At 50.6% G+C, this 25,886-nt stretch overlaps 2 protein-coding genes across 6 annotated transcripts; one reads left to right on the top strand and one right to left on the bottom strand.

Moving 5' to 3' along the window:
* Positions 1 to 592: 592 nt before the first annotated feature.
* TAF1C (TATA-box binding protein associated factor, RNA polymerase I subunit C) lies at positions 593 to 10,419 on the top strand. Of its 4 annotated transcripts, XM_084905559.1 has the most exons (16): positions 593 to 739; positions 893 to 966; positions 3,301 to 3,495; positions 4,731 to 4,812; positions 5,001 to 5,098; positions 5,174 to 5,263; positions 5,360 to 5,433; positions 6,300 to 6,538; positions 6,679 to 6,795; positions 6,871 to 6,988; positions 7,075 to 7,146; positions 7,288 to 7,423; positions 7,581 to 7,724; positions 8,398 to 8,572; positions 8,659 to 8,796; positions 8,874 to 10,419. In XM_084905559.1, exons 3-16 carry the CDS (start codon positions 3,358 to 3,360, stop codon positions 9,863 to 9,865), a joined length of 2,613 nt encoding a protein of 870 aa, XP_084761685.1. In that variant the 5' UTR covers positions 593 to 739; positions 893 to 966; positions 3,301 to 3,357; the 3' UTR covers positions 9,866 to 10,419. The 4 variants fall into 4 exon arrangements, with proteins under 4 accessions (XP_084761685.1, XP_084761683.1, XP_084761684.1 ...); XM_084905557.1 differs by having other exon boundaries at positions 6,679 to 6,988; XM_084905558.1 differs by having other exon boundaries at positions 5,001 to 5,263.
* A 237-nt stretch (positions 10,420 to 10,656) lies between these two features.
* On the bottom strand, positions 10,657 to 25,861 carry DNAAF1 (dynein axonemal assembly factor 1). 2 transcript variants are annotated; one of them, XM_084905566.1, is made up of 12 exons: positions 25,633 to 25,861; positions 22,794 to 22,929; positions 21,894 to 21,985; positions 19,806 to 20,027; positions 19,502 to 19,668; positions 18,950 to 19,071; positions 17,996 to 18,162; positions 15,596 to 15,850; positions 14,670 to 14,779; positions 12,754 to 12,810; positions 11,899 to 12,259; positions 10,657 to 11,069 (listed from the first exon to the last, which is right to left on the bottom strand). In XM_084905566.1, the coding sequence occupies exons 1-12, from the start codon at positions 25,727 to 25,729 to the stop codon at positions 10,963 to 10,965; spliced, it is 1,893 nt and encodes a 630-aa protein (XP_084761692.1). In that variant the 5' UTR covers positions 25,730 to 25,861; the 3' UTR covers positions 10,657 to 10,962. The 2 variants fall into 2 exon arrangements, with proteins under 2 accessions (XP_084761692.1, XP_084761691.1); XM_084905565.1 differs by having other exon boundaries at positions 10,658 to 11,069; positions 25,594 to 25,861.
* Positions 25,862 to 25,886: the final 25 nt, after the last annotated feature.

Here is a 25,886-nt window from a genome sequence, read left to right as displayed (position 1 = left end):
ACCTTACAATATTGCATTGTTTTAAGCCACTAAATTTGTGGTGATTTGTTACAGCAGCAAAAGGAAACTAATAAAAATAGCCTTCAATATTTTTGTATATATACCTGAACAGTTTTGAAAAACTGTAAGTCCAAAAATTTTTTAGTCAAAAGTTTAAATATCCTTCCACTACATTTTCACCAAAACTATGGAGATGCAGACTGAGCTTATTCCATTGGCTCCAAATGACCTCCCTACTTGTAAAGCCTGCTTCATAGGGTATAAGGACAACCATTAAGATTCCTACTGAATAATCCAGTGCCTGGCTCATAGTAGGTGTGTAGTGGGGTTTTTTGTTTGTTTGTTTGTTTGTTTGTTTTGTTTTTTTGAGTAAACTAATTTAATACAAGAACCCCGAGGAATAGGAGGTTTGTTAGGCAGAGGTGGAATGGCCTTTACTCTTGGGATTTAAGATTAGGTATTTCTCCTGCCCAGGGCACTGGCTGCACTCCCATTCCCCCTCCGCCCAGGAGGTGGCGCTCTAGGGCGCCCGTGAGGTCAGCCTTGGAGGCGGGACTTCCTGCCTCGGAGGGAGCTCTTCCGTCCAGGCCCGGAAGACCATTGGGCGCTGCAGTGGATGTGATCCCGGGAGGGTTGCCGGAGTAACGGTGCAGCTTTTGGGCTCCGTTGTGTCACGAGGGTCGGGCGAGCGTCACGTGGAAGCCCATTTCCCAGACGAGCGTGGCAAAGTCGGGGCCACGTGAGTGCGCGCGCCGCCGGACGGCGGGGAGAGGGGGCCCCGGAGAGCTGGGTCCCTTCTGCGGGGGTCTACCTCCGGGAGCGGTGTGGCTTAGGGATGAGCCACCTGACATCTGCAGAGTGGGTGATTAGCCTCTGGCTTTACCTCCTACAGGTGTAAGGCGTGGCAGGAGCCAGCAGACTGCGCTTGCTGTGGGAATTCCGAGGCCTGGTGCAGGAGCGGGACAGGTGGGTTGAGGGGACGGGCTGAGTAGGGGTGTGTTTTGGGAGGGACCGCCCGGACCCCCGCACCCACCCCCTGCGACGGGCTCATTTTTTGCCACGTCCCGCGTGGCCGTGATGCAGCCTTGGCGGTCCGAAGGGACCTGAGAGCCACGGTGAGGCTGGGAAGCGGGGCTGCCTTGTCTGAGGCGTTTGAAGCCGTTAGGTCCCTTGCTCCTCTCGTTCATTTATTCCTGGGTTTGTTTAACAAACCGGGGTCCTCAAACTTTTTAAAGTGGGGGCCAGATCACGGTCCCTCAGAGAGCTGGAGGGCCGGACTATATGAACTACTAATTCCTACTGTAACACCTCGGCTGCGCTCACTGCCCAAAAAACCTGGCGGGCCGGATCAGACTCCTCGGCCGTAGTTTGAAGACTCCTGGAAGCACTGGGGATAAATAAGTCCCTTTCCCGTGGGGACTATTAGAGCAGCTTTTAATCAGACAGCTTCATCTTTAAATATGTAGTTGCCCATAGCCGGCGTGTTCTGGGGGAAGCAAGCAGAGTGTTGTGGGAGGATAGGGTTGGGGGAGCTGGGAGAGGCTTCCTGGCTTGAAACCTAAGGGCAAGTGGGGTTTTGCAGGTGCGAAGGAAGGGCGTTGGCACTCATTGGAAGCAGGTGGTGTGCAGAGGCCCCGTGGTGGAAAGAAGCCTGGTGAGGGAGAACCTAGAGGAGGTGAGGGTGACAGGAGTCCAGGAACTAGAGAGGAGCTAGAGAGGTGGTGTGTGGGCTGGTTTATCATGGGTGCAGCCATCTATCTCTAGGAGGCTTGGTTGCTCCTTAACTTGCCATTGGTACAGTCAGTCCAATGGAAGCCAGTGTGTTTTTCACAAGGACTCACTGAGCACCTCTTTGGTCCCTGCCACTGTCAGCTCTGGGTTTGGAAAAGAAAATGACAGCAGCAGCCAGACATAGAGTCACTCAGGAATGAATCAGATACGGTTCTGGCCCTCAGAGAACTTGCAGTCCAGTGGAAGGGATAAGACATTGCATATAAACCACAATTAGAATGAGGCTGACCTGCCAGAGAAACATACTCATTCATTTGCCAATTATTTACTGTGCCGGGTATTTTGCGTGGTCATGAGGACTCATGGGTGCACAGAACTCACAGGATAAATTGATAAAATGCAGTGGCACTTCCAAGGAGAAAGATCTGTGCTTCCTAAGACCCCAAGGCTAGTGTTTGCTTTTGGACGCACCAGAGAGTAGCGGGGACAGAACCTGGACTTTGAATCAGATGGGGGACCAAGCTGTTGGCCTCGGGCAAGAGGCTCTTTCCTGAGCCTGAACTCCAAAATCGGGCAAACAGAAGAATAAAATATATAGTGCCGTGTCTGGCAGGCATTTGCAGTCAGTAAGGGAGCACTGCTATTATTTTTTATGTTAATTGAAAAAGAGGGCCAAAACCGGTTTGGCTCAATGGATAGAGTGTCGGCTTGGAGACTGAAAGGTCCCGGGTTCGATTCCTGTCAAGGGCATATCCCCAGTAGGGGGTGTGCAAGAGGCAGCTGATCGATGACTCTCTCTCAACGATGTTTCTAACTATCTCTCTCCCTTCCTCTCTGTACAAAATCAATAAAATATTTAAAAAAAAAGAAAAAGAAAAAAGAGGGATGATGTGACTACTTATACTTCTAGAACACTTTGTATTTAGCAAAGCTTTTTTCACTAAGTTTGTTTTTATTCAACACATAATACATTTTTCTGGAAGGAACTGTATTTAACAGAGAAATAAGTCTCAGACCCTGGCTTTGGGGAACTTGAGTTAGTATTAAAAGAGTGTAGCGTGGAGTATAGGGCATGGGTAGTCTTACAAATATGTCTTTAGAAAATCAACAGCAATGATAGAAGTTGACTCCTCGCCACCTGTCTGACTTTATCCCCTACCACTCTTCTTGTTCGTTCAATGGCCTCCTCCTTATTTCTCAAACACTTTCTGCCCCAGGACGTTTGCACTTGCTATTCTGACAGGAACCGTCTTCCTAATTGAGGTTCTTGCCCTCATTTTGTTCAGGCTGTGCCAACTGCCACCCTCTCAATAAGGCTTTCCTAGCTACTGTGGCTAAATCCACACCCTTGGCCCATTGCCATCCCCTCCCTCATGGTTGGTTAGTTGGTTTTATTTTTTTAAAGAATAGTTTATTGATTTTTAGAGAGAGAGAGAGAGGAAGGAAGAGGGAGAGATGGAGAGAAACATCAATGATGTGAGAGCTGCCTCCTGCATGCCCCCATCCAGGGACTAAGCCCACACCCTGGACCAGGAATCAAACTGACAACCTTTTCACTCGCTCTCCCAGGAGCCCTGGAGGCCGTCGGTCAGATTCACGCCTTCAGAAAGGCCCGTGTCTTCCAGGATGGACTTCCCCAGCTCCCTCCGCCCCGCGCTGTTTGTGACCGGCCCCCTTGGTCTGAGCGACGTCCCCGATACGTCCTTCATGTGCAGCTGGAGAGACGCCCTGACCCTGCCAGAGTCCCTGCCCCAGAACTCCGAGGTGAGGAGGGCTGGAGAGCCCTGCGGCTCCGGGCTGGGGACCTTCACGTGGCCTCTGTTTCCCAGCACTTACCCCAGTTGGCAGGAGCATAGAGTGGCATGTCTGCCAAGACACAGGCTGAGCGGAATCCCCTCCTTTGGGGTCCATGGGATGACTTACCACCTACAGAGGGCTTATTGAGCAGGAGCTGTTGGCTTGCTCTTTCCTTCTTCTCCCCAGACTCTCCTTCCCCTATTTGCTCAGCAAATACTCAATTGAACAACCCCTACAATGTGCCACATACCTCATTAGGCCCTGGGAATCCAACATGAATAAGCCGGATTTTTATCCCTGCCCCAGTGGAACTTCGGGTTAGATGGAGGAAGACTAGACAAGTGAGCAGTCCACGGGACAAAATCATTACGAAGTATGATAATAGCTTCGAACAAAACAAAAAATATGCTGAGACGGGTGAGGCAGGGAGGGGAGGGGAGACCTTCCGGGACAGGAAGGGCACCAGCTCTTCCCTTAGAAGCTTAAACCACCTGGCTGCTGCTTGGAGACAGACCGGCCAAGGCTTACTCCAAGCAGAAGCAAGTGGGTATAAAAATTTAGGGATGGTGGGGGCCTAGAGAGGATATAGTGGGACTTCCCAGACGAGGAAGGGTGTAAGTCAGATAATAGCAATTACTATCTGGTATCCCATTGCCAGATAATAAGTATTATATTAAAACCACTAGCCACCCTGACCAGTGTGGCTCAGTTGGTTGTTCATTGTCCGTGCACCTAAAGGTTGCCGGTTTGATTCCCGGTCAAGGCTTGTCAGCTCTTCCATCTCCTGAGTGTTTGAGCTGAGCCACCCTCAGCCCTGCAGTGGGGAATGGGGTGGCCTGTGGGTGTCCGAACTAAGTCCATGAGATGTCCTGAGTGGAAATGAGAATCGGGTAGGATTCCGGTCAGTCAGGAACGGTTCAGGGGGCTCCTTGGAGAGCCAGTGCAGCCTGGAGGTCAAAGGCACAGACTGTAGTCAGGCTTTCTGGGTTCAAACCCAGCCCTTCAGTTTCCTGACTGTTGTCTGGGACAAGTGACAGCCTCCCTGTGCCTCCATTTCTTCATCAGTAAAGTGATGATGATCATCGTACCAACTCAACAGGCTCCCTCTGAAGATTGTGTTAATAAAAGACAAGTGCTGGCGACAATGCCTGTCCTGGGAGTGTACTCACTGCTATATTGTTGTCATGGTCGCGTTTCCACAGAATGGGGCGCCACACTTGGCCAAGGGCCTGCTCTGGGAGCCGGACACCCCTGGACCCCTTCCCTTGCTGCCTCCTGGTCCAGGTAAGGGTTTTGGTCCTTGGAGGTCCTCTCCCAAGCTGTTCCCCTGTCATTCTGTCCATTCCTCCCTCCTCCCTGAGCCTTCCCTCTCCCCACTAATGCCCTCCACTCTCGGGTACCTCCAGTCACCACTTCTGGGCTCTTCCCAGTCCCCAGGACTGACCCCTTCCCCAACCTTACCCTTCTCTCAGATCCCTGGGAGCCTGGCCTGACTGCCCAGGACCTGCTTTTCCGGGGAGGTCCCAAGTTCCGGAGACAGCCCCAGGCTGTGCTAGACGTTACTGAACAGGTGAGTGGCCCCGCAGTGGACAGTGCTGTGCAGCTGGAGCTGTGCCTAATGGCCCGGTGTCCTCTCCTCCCGCAGTTCAGCCGGTTCCTGTGGGACCATGGTGACATAGCCTTTTCCTCCCTGGGGAAACTGATGCTGGAGAATTTCAGCCTGGAGGGACCACGGGTGAGTAACCCTGGTCGGCCAGGAGAGGGCTCCCGTTTCCCATCTCACATCAGGGTGAGCCCTAGGGTGCAAGCTTGACAAGGCCTTTCCATGCAGAGCTACTCTAAGAAGAAGACAGTGGTCAGTGTGAAGAGGATACTCGAGGACCTCGGTGGACACCAGCCCTGGGGGCAAGTGGCTAGTGAGAAAGGATGGGGTGGGTAGACGAAGCTGGTGGTGAGGATGTGGAAGGTACTAGACATGGATGGGTCCAAGTTTCCATCACAATGGCTCCCACCCTGTGTAACCAGGAGTCATGACACTCATATAAAACTCCCAATTCCACTAGCCTAAGGGATATGGGAATTTAAGTTCATGGGCTGCAAGCATGGCTGCATCCAGAGGTTTTTTTTTTGTTTTTTGTTTTTTTAAATATATTTTATTGATTTTTTTATAGAGAGGAGGGGAGAGGGATAGAGAGCTAGAAATGTCGACGAGAGAGAAACATCGACCAGCTGCCTCTTGCACACCCCCTACTGGGGATGTGCCCGCAACCAATGTACATGCCCTTGACTGGAATCGAACCTGGGACCCTTCAGTCTGCAGACCGATGCTCTACCACTGAGCCAAACCGGCTTCGGCTGCATCCAGAGTTTTAAATAATGTTTGAAACAGGGCTCTGTCTCTTTATTTTCTCATCCGCTTGCCTCTGCCTGGCTTAATTCCTAGGCAGTTTCCAAGTGCAGCAAGATGGCTTATGATTCCAAGGAAAGAGCCAGTGACTTTCCCGGAGGCACCAGTAGACATCCCAGGAAGGGTGTTGCCGGTTGGCTGGGTGCCGTGCCCTTCTGTGAGCCAGTCACGATGGCTGGGGAGATGGAGTCCTCGAGTGGCCAGGGCACGGGAATAGGGTGGGTTGGTTCCTATAGGAAGAAATTCTAGATTAGATTAAAAATGTGTCTACTGCACCTGAGAGAATTTCACCTCTCTGGGGACGGTACCCGGTCCTCCTCATCACCGCTACAGCCTGGTCCTCCTGCCATCCTCTTGTCCGCAGATGTCCCTGGGCCTACTTCAGCCACCGACAGCGCCGCTTCTCCATCCTCGGGGACCCAATCCTGGGCAAGTCAGTGTCGAGCCTCCTGGGAGAACTGCTCTATGAGGAGCTGGCGACGCGGTGGGAGCAGCTGCTCCTAGACGATGCTTTCACTGGAGGCGCATTGGCCTGGCTGCCCGGAAGGACCCCCCAGGTCAGGCAGCTGGTCTACCCTGCAGGAGGTGCCCTGGACAAGCTGTGTATCCTTTCTTGCTGGGCAGGATCCCAGCTAGCTCCCTCTGGTGGAGGAGGTGCTCTTGATGGTCCACGGAAGGGCAAGGAGTTGGGGGGCCCTGCAGTGACCCAAGCTCGTAGCACTTTTCCTTAGCGAGAGGCCCAGACTTCCAGGAGGTCCGTCTGACCCCAGACAGCGACCCTCGGATCCTTGGGAAACCTGGCCACATTCAGCTCCGGGGACCTGTCCGGCAGGTGGTGACCTGCACTGTGCAGGGAGAATGTAAGACCATTAACTACTTCCCTCCTCTGCTGCCTGACCCTGACCCTGACCTTCACCTTCTCCATCCCTCCTCAGCTCTGTTGGCTGTCCGTTCTGATTACCACTGTGCCCTGTGGAAGGTCAGCAGACAGGGGCGGCCAGCCCCCCTCCAGGTGCTAAAGGTTGAGAAGGGGGCCACGGGGATCAACCTCAGGTAGGGGGCAGAATGGGGCTGGTTGGCAAAGAGATAGGCATGGGAGAAGGGGGTGGCATAGCATTAATCACATTTATGCCCTGTAGCCCTCACCTGCCCGGGGAGTTGGTCGTCTGCAGCTGTTCGGGAGCCGTCTGTCTGTGGACACCTCACGACGGGTAATGCCCTTTCTCCAAAAACCTTCCACCCCACAAACAGCTCCCCCTGTACTTCCCACACAATATGTCCTGGACCCAGGGCCAGGTTGCCACGCATCTCCCAAGCCCACCTGTCTATCCCCCCTCCCATGTCTCCCCAAGGCTTCGGCAAATCTACAAGGATCCCGAGACCCTCGTGTTTCGGGACCCGTCTCCTTGGCGTTGGGCAGACTTCACCGCCCACCCTCGGGTTCTAACTGTGGGTGACCGCACTGGAGTGAAGATTATCGACACTCAGGTGAGCCCTGGGGGATTGTCACAGGCTCAGCAGTGGGTTAGTGGGGGCTGGCAGGGCACCTCCCCAAGGCATGAAAGGCAGCAGGGCCAGGGAATCCAATACCTGGTGGTGCCCTAAACCTCGGACTGTGGGAGGGCTGACCTGGCTTTCTCCCCAGGGCCCGCCCGGCTGTGGTTTGCTGCTTTTCCGTGTGGGTGCAGAAGCATCATGCCAGAAAGGGGAACGAGTCCTGCTGACCCAGTACCTGGGGGAGTGCGGCCCCGATTCTCTGCAGCCCACACTCCATCTCATTTGTACCCAGGTGAGCGCCAGCTTCCCCCTCCCGCCCCTCCTGCACTGTCTCAGCCAGTTACTAGAGAGGGTCCTGGGACAACGAACTGCAGGTGAAGTAAGAATCACAAAACCCTAATGAGTCTGAGGCTGAAACATGCTAACCGGCGGGTGGGTACAGCCTTCGGGGGTGACATCTGAGCAGGGCTTTGAGGGGCCAGTGGAGATGGGCCAGGTGAGGAGGAAAGGCATAGAGTGGGGAGCAGTCTTTGCAAAGCTGGACAGTTCCCCCCCTGTGCTCAGGAAAGGAGGAGGTCTGAGGGTCTGGCCCCCACCACACTGCACGCACCTCCCCCCCCACACACACACACAGACACACTGCGTTAGTAGGTGTGTCAAGCATGGGTTCCAGGCTCTGGTGAGTCAGGAGAAGGCTGGGTGAAAGCCTGGTGGGTTTCTATGTGACGAGACTCTCCTGAGATCCCTTCTCCAGCTGTGCCATCAGGATGAAAGGTGGTGCTGCCCACTTGGAAAATGCTCTTTTGTGGGTCTGGGCACTTGAAGGTGGAGAGATGGCCAGGGCCAGACACAGTGCATGCCCACTTGGGGGTTCGCACTCATCCTGAGAGCCACGTGGGGCCACATCAGACCCTCTTTTCCATCTTGGTTATGCTCCTCTGTCTCGTTTCTGGTTGGGCCTCCAGTTCTCACTCTACCTGATGGATGAACGCCTCCCCTTGGTGCCCATGCTGAAGTGGGACCACAACCTCCCCTCGGCCCCCCTGCTGGCCCGGCTGCTGCCTCCACCCCGCCCCGGCTGCGCCCGGCCGCTGCTCCTCGGAGGCCAGGGCGGGCAGCTGCAGCTGCTGCACATCACAGGTGAGGGCCAGTGAGGGCAGGAGGGGCATGGGAGATGGGCAGGGCTGGAGCCTGGACAGGACCTCAGCTGCCTGTCCTCCTTCCAGGGGAGGGGGCCTCCACGCCCCGGCTGGCAGGGCCCCCCCAGTCTCTCCCTCCCAGGAGCGACTCCCTCTCCGCATTCCCCCTGCTGGAGCCCAGGAGTCACTGGCAGCTGCAGGAACGTCTCCAAGCGCCAACCATAGGTGAGCTGGGCTGAGGGAGCGAGCCTGGGGGCTGCACCCCTGGCCGGCCTTAGAGTCACTGTCATTTCTGCCTTCAGGTCTGGCTGCCACCATCCTACCCTCTTCCTCCTCACCAGTCCTGTCGCTCTTCCAACTCTCCGCAGCTGGAGATGTCTTCCACCAGCGCCTCCACCTCCGGGAAGACCTCGGGCCTCCCAGTGACCCCAGGCCCAACTGCCGTGCCCCCACGGCTTCCTGGAGCCCCCAGGCCACTGCTTGCTGTCGCCGGTGGCTAAAGGCCCTGCTGAAGGTGCCACCGGCTCCGCCTGTGTGGGCCGCACCCACCTTCTCCCACCGCCATCTGCTGGGCTTCAAGGAGCAGCAGAAGGTTGAAGGGAAAGTGCCAGAAGGTCTCCGAGCAGCCATGGCCCAAGGGCGGCTACTGCAGCAGAGGGACCTGGGCTCGCTTCCCACCGCAGAGCCACCGCCGGGCCCTACGCCGGGCCCCACGGATGAACTCAGTGAGCGATTGGAGGCAGCCTGGGAAGGCCCGGTGACTGCCTGGTGGGAGCAGCAGCGGGACCGGACCTCCAGGCCCGGGAGGCAGCTGAAGCGGCCCAAGCGAAGGACGCAGCTGTCCAATACCTTCTCCTCGCTCAGCGGCCGCCTGGACCTCTCAGGTGCCACCAGTGCCCCTCACAGCCCAGACTGGACGTCCCCTGTGTCGAGGCCTCGGTCCCCAGTGGCCTTGCCCTCCCAGGAGTTGACCCAGGATCTGTGGGCCCAGGGCATCCCCTCAGAGCGGCAGCAGACCCTTCGGGACTATATGGCCAAGCTACCTCTTCAAGGGAACACTCCAGAAGGTTCCTCCACATCTCTCTCCCAGATTTCCAGTACCCAGGCCACCCCCTCCACACAGCGGACCCTCCGGGACTGCGCAGCTGAGCTGTCATCCCACAGGGACACCCCAGGAGGTGCCACACTGCCCTCCTCCCAGACCTCCAGCATCTGGGCCACCCCCTCCAGACAGCAGGTGCGCGTCCTCTCTGGCTCTCAGCCACACCGGAAGAAGCCGCGCATGGGCTTCTGAGGGACGGGAAGCTGCACCCCACCTCTGGGGAGCCCCTGGTCCCCGACCAGCTGTGCCTTCTGTGACTGAAACTTCGGGAATGGAGAGGGAACAGTCTCAGAGTGCAGTCCTGCTTCCTGACTGCCACTGTGATGGGAGACATCCAAACGTGATTTGGAGCCAAAGAGGAGGAATGGGAACAACAAAACCGTAGTTTCTCCCTTTCCTGGGGGTACTTCCAGAGCCGGGTTGATGGCCCCAGTGGTCCTGTCCTGAGGGTCTGTTGTCAGGAGGCAGCTATGTGCTTGACACAGGGACTCCAGTCAGGCCCTGGGTTCTCCCTCATGCAGGCTGTGTCCTGTATCCCCTAGTCAGCTCCTCGCCGTGGTCGGGACAGTGAAACGAGACACTGAGGAGCTGCTGGTGCCTGGTGTTCAGTGGCTGTGGGCAGCTGCTGTGGGCTCGGTTGTGTGTGCCACGCAGTTCCTCCCAGGAGCTGATGTTTTGTAAGGGAGACACTTAGGACCCATCTTTAGGGATTGAATAAACTTGTCCCCTGAGTTTTGAATGACAAAGTTTCTAGGACTTGGAGGTATTCACTTACGTTGCTTTTTTATGTCTAACGAATAACGCTTATTTCCCCAAAGCTCTGTAGCTGGTGGGAGATTGTGCTGTCCTGTGAGGAAAGCACCCACCTAAGATTTCACAGGACGTCAGATCTGCTCGATTAATCACACGTGGAGAGAGGAATGGCCTCATCGCGGGGTATCTGATGAAATGGCTCACATCCCTCGCGCAGATATGAAATAATTTGACAACACATTACTTCACGTGAATACTCAAATGTTTCTATCTTTAAAGGAGACATTGACGGTTGTACAATATACCCCACAAATAACGGGGAAATGCGTTATGCTTTGAGAACAAGGGACATAGTGCTGCCCAACGCTGCAGCGGGGGAGCATAAGAGAGATGAGTCGTGTGACAGTACACGCTGCAGCCCAGGCCCCAGAGCACTTCCGGGAATTGCAGGAAGGAAGGGAAGCCCAGCCCAGGGGTGACCGGCACCTCGCTGCTGGCTCCCTGTGAGTGCAAGGGCAGAGGGGCCGCCTTGGGGTTCAGTCCAAGCCAAATTCGATGTCTTCCTGGTCTTCCCCCGCCTCGGGCACTGCAGGCTCCTCAGGCTGCGTCTCAGAGCGCACCTCCTCCTCTTCAGTGCTGATTCCTAAGAGGAAAGATGGCTCAGTGCTCCTGGGAAATATGGCCACCCCTTCATTTTCCCACAGGCAGGCCTAGAGGCAGCTACACAAGCTGGCGTCCACAGAGAAACCTGGACCTGAGTGTCGAGAAAGAGCAGGAATTGTCTAGGTTCAATAAACGCCCTGATTTGTGTTCCCAATGCAGTTGCTGAATAAATACCCACCAGTTTGTGATCAGCAAGCACCGGCCAGCACCCCCCCAAGTGCATATCCCTGATCACAGGCTCGGGCCCCAGGACCAGGCCAGGCTAACATGTCAGATTGTGGCTTCATTTGTCCCACCCAGTCAACTGCTCAACACTCCCGCCTGGACAACCTCCCTTCCTGCCCAGCACTGCCTCGCCCATCCTGCCCCGATTCTGGACCTTCACCATGGAGGGGCCACAGTCAGGCCTGCGTCCCCACACTCCCAGCGATGGTGTCACCGGTCCCCTCTTTCCCTTAGAAGTCGTGGTCTGGAAAGGCTGAGGATTGGGGTGGTGAGGAAAGGTGAAAACAGGCTCCCCAGCCCCATCTACACCTGCTGAACATGGCTGCCAAGATCTACATGCCCCTAAGGAGCCTGGAAAGGCCACCCGCCTGGGAATGCCCTGGCTCCACAGCTTCTCGGCCCCGGCCAGCAACCGGAAAGGGTAGCTTCAGACAGGCATAGAGTTAGGGATTACCCTCCAAGCACATGGGATTGTCGGGGCAAAGGCCCAGTGGGCTCTCCCTCACAGGGTCGGGATGGGCAACAGTTCACCTGCCCGCCGGCAAAGCTGTCAGCCCCTGCTTCTGAGAGCAGGGCGGCATTACCTGGAGGAGAGGCCGAAGGTAGGTCATCGTCCCCGTCACTGGAAGGGGGTGGTGCGGCGTCCCTTTCGCAGGTTGGGGGTGTCGGTGGTTGGTCCGAAGGCTCGTCATTGTTGAGCTCCTGGATCAGCGGGTGTGGGGACTTGGTGTCCCTACTTTGGGTCTCCAAGTCCCTCTCTGCTGCCGCCTTATATATGTGTGTGAAGGGCGCCTCGGCCTTCCTGGCGGTGTCCTTGGAGATCGCGAATATGCTTGAAAGGCTGTGTGTGCACGTGCCTTCCAGCACGGGGAGTGAGGTGTAGTCCAGTTCAAGATCACTGTCGTCACTCAAGCCTGAGATGGTTGTGATCTTTGGAAAGCACGCCTGTTTTTTTTTAAAAAGATGTCTTTGAACATTTCTGCTGTCACCGGGATCACTCTAAAATGCCCAGTGCTAATTCCTCTTTTATCCAGGGTCAGGTCAGATTGGGAGATCTCCCCATTGTGCTTTATACACTCCTTCCTCACCGCACCCCCCCCCCCTTTCTCCCTTCCTTCTCTATGTATTGCTGTAGTAGTGCTATGTAAGGTGGACCTAGAAGTACATCAGAAGAGCAGAAAAATGTCAGGGAGTACATGGTTATTAAAGATCAGTAATAAAATGTGTTCAAGAAAACCCCAGTGATTTATCATAAAATCTTAAAGAAGGGGGGCAACAGCCAGGAGCTGTATTTCCTTTTGAAAGATGAAAATAGAGCAGGTGTGCAATGATTTAAGCACAAAAAGCATCTTCTGAATTAAAGTGATATATGCTTTGTAAATGGCAAGACTGGGAGGGAAAGTGGAATATGCTGGTTTGGGGAAAACCTGTGTTATCACCTTGTCCTTGTCTTCCGAAGATTCGCCTGGATCCACATCTTCCAAGTCAGGCAGGTCCTGAAAGAGCCAATGAGCCCGTGTCACCAGGAGGGCATACCCACTCTGAACGTTGGTAGGCCAGGCAGGTGCAGCCACACGGTGCAGTGAGCCTGGGTCGGGGGCAAGCAATGCATCCGGAGGGCAAGTGGGGAATGACCAACGCCTCAGGCAGCCCCGTGCACACTCACAAAACACACGTGTGGCTACTTCAAGTATGGGGACCTGATCCATGCATGAGATTTGCAAGGTGTGGCATGTGTGAAGAATTTCCACATCTTTCTTCACTCGACTTTGTCATTAGAGATACAGCCAGGATATCTGGATGGACACGACAGAGCCCAAACCAAGTGTACTCTCTATGTAGTCTCAGGGTTCTGAGCCGTAAAATGAGTATATTGTGGACCTCCCCCAAACTAGAAGGGCTTTTGTGTTCTGTTTTGTGTTGTGTTGTGTTTCTGGTGTCTTTATCTCTAGCAGCTGGTCCAGCATGTGAGGCGGGCAGCACCGTGTGTTACATTCCTGAACTCTGGAGCCAGGCTGCCTGGGTTGGTATTCTCCTCTACTGTTGCCTAGCTGTGTAGCCATGGGCAGGTTGTTTAACCTCTCTGTTCCTCCATTTCCTCATCTGTAAAATAGGGATAAGAATAATACCTCTCTCTCAGAGTTATCGGAAGGGTAAATCAATCAATACAAGATGTATTTAGAGCAGTGCCGGATAAATGGTAAGAACAGTAAGTGTTAGCTGTAGTGCCCTGTATACAGTCGGTTCTCAAATGCTAGAGATTAATCGCCCAGTTTTGTTTCTTAGCATACATAGGCCCAGAAAACTAGAAACCCACTCGGTTTGTCTTAGTGAGCCACATGCAACTGTGCAGTTAGAAATGAGACACCATTTAGAAATGTATGAAGAGGATGGGCTGAGGGCAAAGTTGTGCCCGGGGGTTTAAGCGGAAGGAGCTCACTCATGGGCAGAGAAGCAGGCTGTCCTTCCGGTGAGCACAGTGAGCACAGTATAGAGTAGCCTTGGGGACTTTGAAAATTGGCGTCTGGGGGAGGAAGAGGAGCCCCGGCTGGATTCCATGTTTATTCCCAGACAATCTTGAGACCGTATAACAGGTCTAACACTTGTGCAGTGGGCGGGGCATGGGCCCTGAGGGACAGGCAGTCCAAGAGGGTGAGGCAGGTGTGAGGCTAAAGGCTCAAGAAATGCCTCCCCACTACTTGCCCCACCAAACTCCCATTCTTGGGGGGGGGGGGGGAGGGAGAGTGACAAAATATGTGCGTTTTCATGGTGCTCGTTCCTTGGGCTGGAGCATTTGTGACTTATCAAAACAGAGCTTCAGGAAAGAGAGGGTTCATGAGGCTGAGATAATCAAAAGGCCAGGCTGCCCCTCACTGAACAGGCATCAGGGGATCGGACACTGGACAACCAGGCACATCAGGAAGCTGTAGCAGCCACAGGACAGGAAGATGGCATCAGCCACGTGCTGGGCAGCTGCCCAAGGAGATGAGAGGCTCTGATGATAAATGTAACTTTCTCAGCCATTATGTACAAGGCTAGCTGGACGGAATGGTTTCTCAGTGTAATTTCTTTGGGGAAAACAAATCAAGGGAAATCATTTGGGCCAGCGCTTCAGTCTTGAATGTGTAATGTGTGAACTCCTTAGGGAAGATCTTTTTAAAATGCAGATTCAAATCAGTGGGTCTGGGTGGGGCCTGGGATTCTGCATTCTGACCAGCTCCCAGGGGGTGCTAAGCCTGCTGGTCGGTCCAAGGACAACACTTAGGGGAGTGGGAATTTGAAGGGTTTGTATTTGATCGCCTGCTTCACTGGCTGTAAAAGAGATACTTATCTCCACAGGCAACTATTTACATACAGTGATGAAGAGCTTCTCCTCTGTCTTCAGCGTAATGGTGTCCAAATCTCCATGTTCAACAGGCTCGGGACCCAAAGCATTCTCAGTGGCCACACTCTCGGGAGCTGATTCTAAGGAACAACAATAAAGAGTTATTAATCTCAGAGTTAGTTTTATACATAGCAACAAGGCCAAGGTCAAGATGGATTCCAAAAGCAGAGGAAGGACAAAACCTTGGTTTGAAAGGCCAGCCCCTGTGACCAAAGCTGTGAGAATCCCCAGATGAGGAGAGGGTATGTCTAGGAAAGGGAAGGGAAAAAGAGAGAGCTACCCCCTGCTGGAGCCTGGAGATGATGAGATGGAAGTGCCAGCCAGGAATCAATGCAGATAAATACATAGGAACCTTGGAAGAGGCGTGATTGGTGGGTAACGAGAAAGGCCTTCCTAACCGAGAATACAGAGCTTAAATCACCCTTGGATTTCTAAGGTGGGGGGTCGGGGGAGCTTATCTCACTCACTGAACGAAGAAGTCAGCAGTCTCAGCACTTGCCAGGTATTCTCATAAATTCTGGGAAGAGCCACAACAAAGTAAAAGGGGGACCTTGAAATCTAGTCTGTGCCCAAGATAGCCAGCAGAGGAACCTTGAAACCTTTAGACAGAAGGGTATAAAACCTCTGGAACCCCCACCCAGTTCACACTCAGATTAGCTGAGTGCCCACCTGTGTGTTATGCCAGGTGTGTTTTGATAAATTTGCTTGCCTTGCTTCTTTAATAAATTTGCTTGCTTTGCATCATTAATACTACCGTGCTGCTGTCTGTGAACTCTTTTGAACTCTTTCTCATGAGCATGACAACAACAGAGGAGGAGGCAGACCTCTCCCTTCTACTCAGGGAGCTGTCTGACAATATCTCTTCTGGTGTTTCTGGGGTCCTATAACAACATTACCTTCCGAGGTAGCTCCAAGGGTTGCTGGCTCGGGGGCCTCGGCTGGGAGCACCCTCTCTGGGTCCTGGTCTTCAATCTCTGTGTTGACATCTGCAGGCAGCTCCTCCAACACATTCGCCTTTTCTGGGAAAAGCTCATCCTTGGCCTCAAAGCTCGTCTTGACAAACAGCTCCATTTTCTGCTGTGTTTCCCCATCCTCATGAGGCTCTTCCTTCCCGTTATCATCGGCATCCACGTCCTCATTCTTGTCTGGCCCTGGAAGACAGAAGTCCAAAGGTGGACTGGGAAATGTCCCGGGAGGACAGGGTGTCTGCACATCTCCTGGGGACATGCAGTGAACTGCCCAGGGAACCATCAGGGACCAGTAAAGAGTTGCCTGCAGAGTGTTCATTCCTTATGTTTGCTAAATAGACAGAGCTGAATGTCTGTGACCAAGATCACTTAGCTCAGCCATCCAACGGAACAGGACACAGCCATTAAGGGAAGAGTGCAGGAGGGTCTTAGGAGATGCAGGCGGAAGTACATAGGTTTAAGGGCCACTTAGTCTGCCTTTACTTCCAAATGGTTCATCAGAACAGAAAAATGTGTGTGTGTGTATGTGTATGTGTGTGTGTGTGTGTTTGTATGTAAATGTTAAAAACCATATGATCTAAAGATACAATATAGCTGTTCACTTTTCTATTCTTTAAGCTTTTCTGAAAAAAATCTACATAAAAAGTTGAGAAAAGAAAAAACAACATGCTGTAGGAAAGAGTATATTTTATGAAAAACATATTATGCTAATTCAAAAGAGTAGGCAGAAAGCAATATAATTATGCCATTTTCTATAAAACACATGTTTCATGCCTGGGGGAAAGCCAGGAACTACCCACACTGAGTACTGAGCAATTCTTGCTGTAATTATGTTGTGCTTTTCTTCATGTAGCACACTCACATTTTGTAATTACATGAAAAACAATACATGCCATTTAGAAACATACATGGAGACTCTTGATTTTCTACTGGGCATAAGACAAAGAAGGGGCTGCGTACTCATTAAGGTGTTCTGAGCATCATCCCCAGGGTCCTGCAAGGTCTGGGCCAGAACACACCCAAGTCTCACTCACTTGTTAAAAGCCTCTACCAAATGTTGGCCAGGGGCATTTGGTGTGGACAGGGGGCTCTGAGCCCTGGTCTAGGGGCAGTAGGTTGGGTGGGCCAGGGAGGGGGGTTCATTTACACCAAACCTACGAGCGGATAGAGTCTTGAAATGGGGGCAAGGGTGAAGGCAAGGCAGGGAGAGGATCCAGCATCTTAGAAGGGAGCCTGTGGGGGCCAAAGTCATTTCCCAAGCCTGCCCTGGTCCCACCAAGTCAGGGATAAGGTGGCCCTGAATCTTTCAATCTTTCAATGGTCTAGCAGGTTTCATACATCATCCAGCTACACAGAGGGAAATGATCTGCGTCACAGGGAGGCAGTGCAGTCAGCCACTCTTCACCAGGGACAGAATTGGATTTTCAAGGTGAAGTCATAAAAAGGAATGTAGCGCTGATCACGCTCCAATGTGCTAAGTGAACACCATGCTCAGTGAAAGAAGCCAGGAGCAAAAGGCTACATGGGGTACGGTTTCATGGATGTGAAATGTCTGGAAAGATGGGTGGCTGTCAGGTGCTGGGGGAAGGGGCGAGTAGGAATCACTTCTAATGGGTTCAGGGTTTTATTCTGTGGTGAAGAAAACATTCTGGAACTAGATAGAGGAGCTGGTCATGCAACATTGTGGATGTACTAAATGCCATTTTTAAATGATTAATTTTATCCCTGATGGTTAGAGTGTTGTCCTGACACGCCAAGGTTGAAGTTAGGTCTCCAGTCAGGGCATATACAAAGAATCAACCAATGAATGCATAAATAAAACGAACAATAAATTGATATATATATATATATCTCCTCTCTCAAATAAATCAATAAATTTTTTAAATGCCTAATTTGATGTTATGTGAATTTCAACTCCGTTTTTAAAAAGGTGAGTTGACCAGAAGGTCTGTCCAACACTGGGGCTGCAGTTCTCAGCACTTATCCTACAACCCCCACCACCAAGCTCATGCCCTTCTAAGGCTTCCATGGCAGACGTCTTCATAGCCCAGGACTTCCTGTCATCTGCCTAGTTAAGGCAGCCATAGAAAAGTAATACATCATTTAATTTGGAAAACTGGGGCTAGTTTAACAAATTGAGTTTTAATCACTAAAAGTGGTTTGAAACTGCACGTGAATGTTGGGGTTTTTCACTGCCCCAGGCAGGTGGGGGAGAGCAAATGGTCCAAACTCCTACTCCCCCCAAATCCAAGCGATGAAAGACTGCGAGTTGGACAGCCCGGATTGCTACCCTAACAGAGCTCTGGCCTTCTCCCAGTAGACGCACACCTTTCTCTTGGCTCTCCTTCTGCCGCTTCCTCTCCTCAGCCCGCTGCTTGATCCTCGCCAGGGCTTCGATGCTGTCTGTGATCTTCTTCCGTTCCCGGTTCTCCCACTGCTGTCTCTCCTCTCTCTCGGCCTCGTACCCTCCCCTAGCCCAGGCCTCTGCACAAGCTCTGTTTAGAGGATTTGGAAAAGAAGCGGAAATCAGCGAGGTTTGAATTTTCATAGGTTAAGGGCACATTCAAAACACTGTTTCACCAAACTCGTTTATTTCCCCCAAAGTCACACCAAAGCCACATGGGACAGAAGTTAACATATGTACATTTTAATCTTTAAAGCTGAATGATTTGCCAGGCTTCTAAATATGATGCCAAAGCACAATTGACAAAAGAAAAAATAGGGAGATTGATCTCCACCAACATTAAAATGTTTATAATGTAAAGAATACCACAAATAAAGTAAAACCACCACCACAGAACATGAGAAGATATTTGCAAATCAGATACCTGATAGGGACTTGTACCTAGGATATATAATGAAACTTACAGCTCATTAATACAAAGATAACACAACTTTTAAAATGGTCAAAGGTTGCCTTGGCTGGTGTGGCTCAGTTGGTTGGAGCGCTGTCCCATGCACCAAAAGGTTGTGGGTTTGATTCCTGATCAGGGCACATATGGGAGGCAACCAATTGATGTTTATCTCTCACATTGATGTTTCTCTCTCTCTGTCTCTCTGTCTGTCTGTCTCTCTTTCTTCCTCCTTCTCCCTCCCTTCCTGTCTCTGTAATATCAATTAAAAAAAAAAACCAACACATAACCTTTGTCGAGGATTTAAATCAATCAATAATAACAATTGGCAAAGGTTAAATGCTCAAAAATCGGAATTTTAAAAAAGTTTAATAAGCATGTGTAACTATTACATAGTAACATGTGATCACAAGGCTTTCCTCTTCTTTACCTGTCCTTTGGAAAAACTGGTCTGTCATCCAGGAACGTTAAGTGTTTTAGTCGAACAGTGACTGTCCTTCGATAGTTAGGGATGTTCCTAATAACTGAGTTTCCCATCAAATTCAGGACACGCTGTAAGCAAACAGGCAGGACCGAATTAAGTGCTAAAAAGTGGACGTGGTTTTAATATTTTATATGTGCTGTGCTCTAAGAATGAACAAAAAGCAAGGACCAACATCATGTCCTGCTGACTGCATTAGCGAAGCCAGAGCTTGTCATTGTTGTTGGGCCATCAGAACTGTCCTGGTAACAGGCAGCCCTTTCTTTTCTTGAACTTCAGATCCTCAGGGTCAGTATCCTTCCAGAAAACACTAGAGGCCCGAAGTACAGAATTCGTGCAAGAGTAGGCCTTCCTTCCTAAAAATAGTTTGTTTTTTTTTAAAAAAAGAAAAAAGTGTGAAAGGAAAGAGGGGAAAAAGGGAAGGAAGGGAGGGAAGGATGGAGAGGAGAAGAGATTTAACATCTAAAGAACATCAAAGTATGCAAGGTTTGTGTGTTTTACCAAATCAGGCATGGTCTCCAGGATGCTCAGGATCTCTGGGTCACTCAGCCGATTGTGGGAAAGATCAAGGACGCAGAGTTTCGGGCAGTCCTTCAAATGCCGGACGTCTTCCACCGTCTCCAGGTGGTTGTGGGCTATCTGGAGCGTGCTCAGGACTGGCAGGCAGGCTGGAAGGTGAGGTCAGCAGAGGTAAACAACAACGGTACACAACAGCTGCTTGCCCACAGGATGCCACTTTGGAACCTCCCCCGGGGAAAGCGGTGGGCACGGTGGCATTTAAAGACCCCGCGGAGGGCGTCCTCACAGAGGTTTTCAATGGTCTTGATGTAATTGTTGCTGAGGTTCAGAGCGTCCAGTTTCTGCAGAGGCTCCAGGTTCTCGATCTTATGGAGCAAGTTCACTTGCAAGAAGAGGCAACGCAATTCGGTCTGAGCTTCCAGGTTCTCGATTTTCTGTATCCCGTTGGACTCCAGCCAGAGACAGCGCAGCCCCGTGTACTCTTCCAAGTTCTCAATGCGATCGAAACCTGGCAAGAAGGGGGCGTCCGTGAAGCTCCTCCGTGTGCGTAAGAGACACAGGAGTCGCCCTTGTTTTTGCCTCCCAGCCTAGCATCTGCACCTCCCTCCTTCCTCTGGGGACAGCACTGCTACTTTGCTTTGAGGAACATCCCTCTCTATCACCACCCCCTGGCTCTCAGAGTCCTGATGATTCATGCTGGGCTGGTCATGCTTAGACACACGGGGCGACATAGATGAATCCTGGGGAGTGCGGCTGGCTCCATTGGGAGAAGACAGGCTTTATGTTGGAGTGGCCGGCTTGGCAAGGGGAGCCGAGCACTGCAGCAGCCACCTTCCTGGCTGAAACTGGGTGGAGGTGAGGGATGAGTTGCCCGAAATGAGTCAGAGGGGAACAGGGCCAAGAAAAGGAGAGAGAGAGAGAGAGAACCTAGTGAAGATACATTATGAGCACCAGGATGTGGCTAAGCCTGAAGCTAGTGCAAAAGGTGGGTCTTGTTTTAATTCATTTTTCAGTTTTATGAGCCCAATGGAAAATTAGCAAAACAAACAGTGGACAGCTTGAGGGTGACCTCCTGAGAGAGTGAGCCAGAATCACTCAGCTAAGTCATCCCCAGATTTCTGGCCCCGGAAACATGTGAGATGATGAATTGAAGTTGCTAAGTTTGGGGATAAGTTGTTAACATGGGCACATCCCTCCCCAGCTTACTAGCTCTCTGACTCCTTCTACTTGGTCCAACCTACTGGGTCCCCTTCTTCTTCCTTCCTCTTAAATATTGGTCCCCTGGGACCTGCCCCCCTAAGCAGAGAGTTTTGGAGGGGACAATGTGGAGGTGAGGACATTAGCTGCGGGTTGTTCCAAACAGTGAAGGCATTTGTGCTACAGGGGCCCTTGGTGAATCTCCCTGGACTGCACTCCTCACAGTGGCTGCACCACCCCCAGGACACCAAAGGCACCTTTGCCCATCCATCTCCCTGTGTCTCTAGAACTGAGCAACGCCAGGCACACAGGAAGCCCTCAGTACATTTACTTAATAACACTGAGGTCTGATGAGACCGATGGGCCATCCCCAACTCAGCCCTGCCTGGGAGTTATCACTCTTGATCAATGCAAGGAACATCCCTGTCTCTGAACCCAAAGTTAAGTTTATATAAGACTAGTGGGCCTTCATTCTCCAGGCTGCCAGCTCCACCTTCTCTCTGGCAGGAGCAGCTTTTCTGCAACAGCCTGGAGCCATCTTTCTACCTTTCCACACTGATCAGAGGCCCAAAGCCCTGGAGCGGCTGGGGTGGTGCAGAATGCCTGTGTCATTGCCATAGTGATGACACAAGCATCCTGCCCCATGGTCGGAGCCTGTGTATGCAAATTAACCCACCACCTCTGTTGGGTTAATTTGCATACCCATTCCTGATTGGCTGGTGGGCGGCACAAAGGTATGGTCAATTTGCACCTTACTCTTTTATTAGTGTAGATACTGGAACCAACCCGAGCCCTTGGGGATGCCTCTATTTATACCTCTCCATTCTGAGAGACACCCCCTGACCCTGCACCCTTTGTTTTCCATGCCAGTCTTCAATCCTTCACAACATATGACTCCCAAACCTAAAGCATTTACAACTAGCTCTGGCTTGAAAAAATTATTAAGTCTTTGGAAAACTTAAAAGATATCCATGTGTTTCCTTTGTATCCAAAGAACCACTGGCCCCTTTATAAACTCTAAGGTAAGACTTTTTCTTCAAAAAAATTTTATTGCTTTTCCATAAGTCTCCACTGAACTCTCTGAAATTTCTACTGAAATGTAATTTGAGAACATCAGAGGATCCCTGCAAGTAATTGTTGTGCCACCAGCGTCTCTCCGCCTCTCCCAGAGCTTTACCTTTAAAGTGTAAATACAGCGTATCATTCAACGCTGGGGTGATGTACAGCTTGTGCTGCTTGCAGAGCTTCTGCAGGAACTGTTTAGTCATTCTGTTAAATGGGAAACACGAACAAGCCATTTGTTTGGGTTTATAAGCTCTGAAACATATTCCAAAAATTGTTTACCACATCCATTCCTTCCCCCACATCCACAACATTCTGTATGCCTGATAGCTATTTTAAGTTTTTTTTCGTTGTTTTTTTTTTTTTTTTTTTTTTTTTTGTATAGCTTTCAAGGCCTCATCTAATATTACTTTCAGCATTCTTAAAAATTGAAACATGTGTTCTAATAAAAACACTTTTAATATCGTGTCATCCATAACTACTGATGTTTCTCTTTCCAGGTCTGGCATTAAAGTTTGATGGATCGTGGTTAGTTGTGCCACAGAGGCAGGCCATCCTGACTCCAGCACTACAGATATTGCGCTATTTAATTGCCATGAGTCTCATTTTCTTTCTTCTTCTCCTCCTCCTCCTCCTCACCCAAGGATATTTTTTCCCATTGATTTTTTTTTTCCCCCAAGAGAGAGTAGAAGGAAGGAAGGTAGGGAATGAGAGAGGAAGAGAGAGCAAGAGCGGGAGTGACAGCCAGAGAGAAATGGATGTGAGAGAGACACATCAATTGATTACCACCCGCCTTCACCCTGCCCAGGGGCCAGGGATCGAACCTGCAACCCAGGTACGTGCCCATGACCAGGAATCAAACCCAAGACCCTTCAGTGCAAGGGCCAATGTTCTAACCACTGAGCAACATGGACCAGGGCTGAGCCTCATTTTCTTCCCTGTACACTGGGGTGATTACACCATCTCTCTTACTTGGGAACTGTGTGCTATAAGTGACAGCACCATGTCCACATACCTGGGGCCATCATCTTCCCTGTCATTTCTTTGGTGTGCTAAGCAGCCGTCTGACCTGCGGTCGCCGCTTTGTTTCTGCTCACTTTTGTAGGATGTGTCAGAAGGGCCCGAACATGTTTCCTTAGGATCATTAATTTCTGTAAAATTAAGCGATTGGGTCTATGGAGCTCAAGAAATGTATTTAAAAGTTCCCCCAATTTCAACATCATTAATAACTGTCCGCTTATAGAATAGAACACTAGTGCTCATTAAATGTATAACAATCTTTAAAGGACCGTGGAATTTTTGCTTCTAGGTAGGTTCTTGGTAAAAAGCTCTTATACAGATGAGCAAGGAGACATGTACAAAGATATTCATTTCTGCATTATTTGTAACAGCCCCAAACTGTTAACCATGCAAATGTCCATCCATAGGAACTAGTTAAAATAAAGCAGTGGATTATTATTCTGCCTTCAAAGAATGCACTGGAGTTAGTTACATCACCAGTATGGCTTAATTCTCAGAAACATCTGCGGAATGAAAAGAAGCAAGTTTAATAATAAGCACAGAATACCATCTATATAAATTAAAAATGCACAAACCAATGCTATGCATTAAGAACATTACACCCACACACATGTAGTAGAGGGAGGGAGGGAGAGAGAGGTATTAAATTAAGGAATCTATACAAAATTCTGGAGAAGGGGATAAAGGAATGGGACTAGGATTGGGGGCTGGGAATGTCAATATATGGTGACAGAAGATGATTTGACTTTGGGTGGTGGGCACACAAAGCAATATACAGATCATGTATCATAGAATCATGTATCATGTATCATAGAATTATTTACTTGAAGCCTATATGATCTTATTAAACAATGTCACCTGGATTAATTTAATGAAAATTATCTGAGCCCTGCTGGGTGTGGCTCATCAGTTGAGAGTTGACCCAGGAACCAAGAGATTACCAGTTCAATTCCCGGTCAGGGCATATACCGGGGATTCGGGCTTGATCCCTAGTATGGGCTGTGCCAATCAATGATTCTCTCTCATCATTGATGTTTCTGTCTCTCTCTTCCTCTCTCTTCCTCTCTGAAATCATTAAAAATATATTTGAAAAAAGAAAATTATCTGAGATTTTTTTAATTAAAAAAGACTTCAAGTGAATTGATAAAAACATTAATCATTTTCAGTTTGTAGCGGTAATAATACATGAGTGTTTGGTATAATGTTCTCTGTTCTTTCTTAAAAGTTCTCAAGAGAAAAAAAAAACATAAAAAAATAACAAACATAAAAAGTAACAAAAGTAGTGGAAATGAGCACATTCAAGTGAGCACTTAATATTTTTAAAGGCCAATCAAAATTGGCCAGTTCAAATACACTTAATCTTAAGGGTCGCTCGCTCCTACTGTGTGTTTGTAAAGTCTATTGAATGAGGATCTATCCTCCATGCATGGGACTGGGTCTCACACTTCCCCATTTCCCACTGCATACAATGCTCAGCCACAATAAAACATCAGATAAAGGTTTGTGAAATAAAGAATACATAATTGCTTGATTATATTAATAACAAGAGCTATGATTTATTAATGACCCGCTGTTATGACAGAACCTCTAATTATAATTATCCTTGTAATAATATCTCTGCTTGCAGATAAGGAGACTGCTCCACGGAGAGATTAAGATCTGGGCCAAGAGCCATAAAGCTGGCCAGTTGCAGAGCTGCAATATGAGGCCACAGAGCAACATGGCTTTCCAACAGCTCCTTGTACAGAGCTTGCCTGGACAGTTGATGCTCAAGATATACACTGAGTGGCCAGATTATTATGATCTCTGAATGCATAATAATCCGGCCACTCAGTGTATATCCTATCTAATAAAAGGCTAATATGCAAATTGTTCCCTCGACCAGGAGTTTGACCAGCAGGAGGCAGGCCGGCACCAGCAGACAGGCCAGCACCAGCAGGCAGGCCGGCCAACCAACTACCCATATCCCCTCTCCCTGGCCAGGCTGGCCGGACCCCACCCATGCACGAATTCATATATATACACACTGAGTGGCCAGATTATTATGCATTCAGAGATAATAAAAATCTGGCCACTCAGTGTATTTGTTGACGGGGTTCAAAAAATGAAACAAGCTTTGTGTAGTGGCAGTATCGTAGCCAATGAGGTATATCGGAGACACGATTATTGCTAATTGGAAAAAAGAAACATAGATCAAGTAGTCTCTTTATCTAGGTTTCCCTTAGGGGCCCCGCCCAAGGGAGAGCAGAGGCGGAAACCTGTTTTCTATGCCCATTCTGGGAAACTGGCAAGGAGTCGCCTGCTAACCCCAGAACCTTCAGCTCTTGGTTCACTCGTTCTATCACGAGCCAGGCACTGGAACGGACACTGTGAGTTCAATTAAGATGTCCTGCTCTGGCATCTTTTGATCTTAAATGTGATAGCAATGAAGAGATACATTCAAAACACACAAAGTTAGGAGGGGAGAGAATGGTATGCTGGGTAAGGACTTGGGCTCTGGCGTCAGATTGTCGCCTGCGTCTATTCTGTTATCCTGACCGAGGGTAATCTGTTTGAAGCAAGTTCTATAACCTCTTTAAGTCCCAGTTTTCCTCATCTGTTTGAAATGGGGAAATGAGTGCCTATTGCAGAGGGCGGGTGTATTATGGCTCAAACGCAGTGAACGCTTGGCACGCATCCTTTAGTAAGTGTGGGCCGCTATTATTATTATTGTGATTGCCGGCTGTGAAGACCAGGTATGTGGTGTTGGGCGCAGCCCGTCGCCCCCCTCGCCTCCCTGGGGCGGCGGTCAGCACCTTCCTTGCAGCTCCCTTGGCCTGCGCTCCCGTGGTCACCCGCAGACTCCTCCACGCCAGGCACCACAGCCGGTTCCTGCGTGCAGTCCTGTTTCTCGCCCTCGTCCGCCGTGGGCTCCAAGACCTCGGGGTGCATGTCTGTTCCGGAAACACCAAACGCCCCGTAGCAACGGGCAGCCCCGTTTGGCCGGGTCGCTACGGCCCCAGCTGGACCTGAGCGGACCGGTCCGACTTTCCTTCCCCGCCTGCACTCGCGCCAGCGCCGTTGGCAGCCCAACGCTTCCTTAGTCTCC

The sequence above is a fragment of the Pipistrellus hanaki genome (assembly GCF_964339955.1).
Source record: "Pipistrellus hanaki genome assembly, chromosome: 15".
NCBI lineage: Eukaryota > Metazoa > Chordata > Mammalia > Chiroptera > Vespertilionidae > Pipistrellus > Pipistrellus hanaki.
Note: the sequence above shows the minus strand (reverse complement) of the source record. Positions and strands in the feature narration are given on the sequence as shown.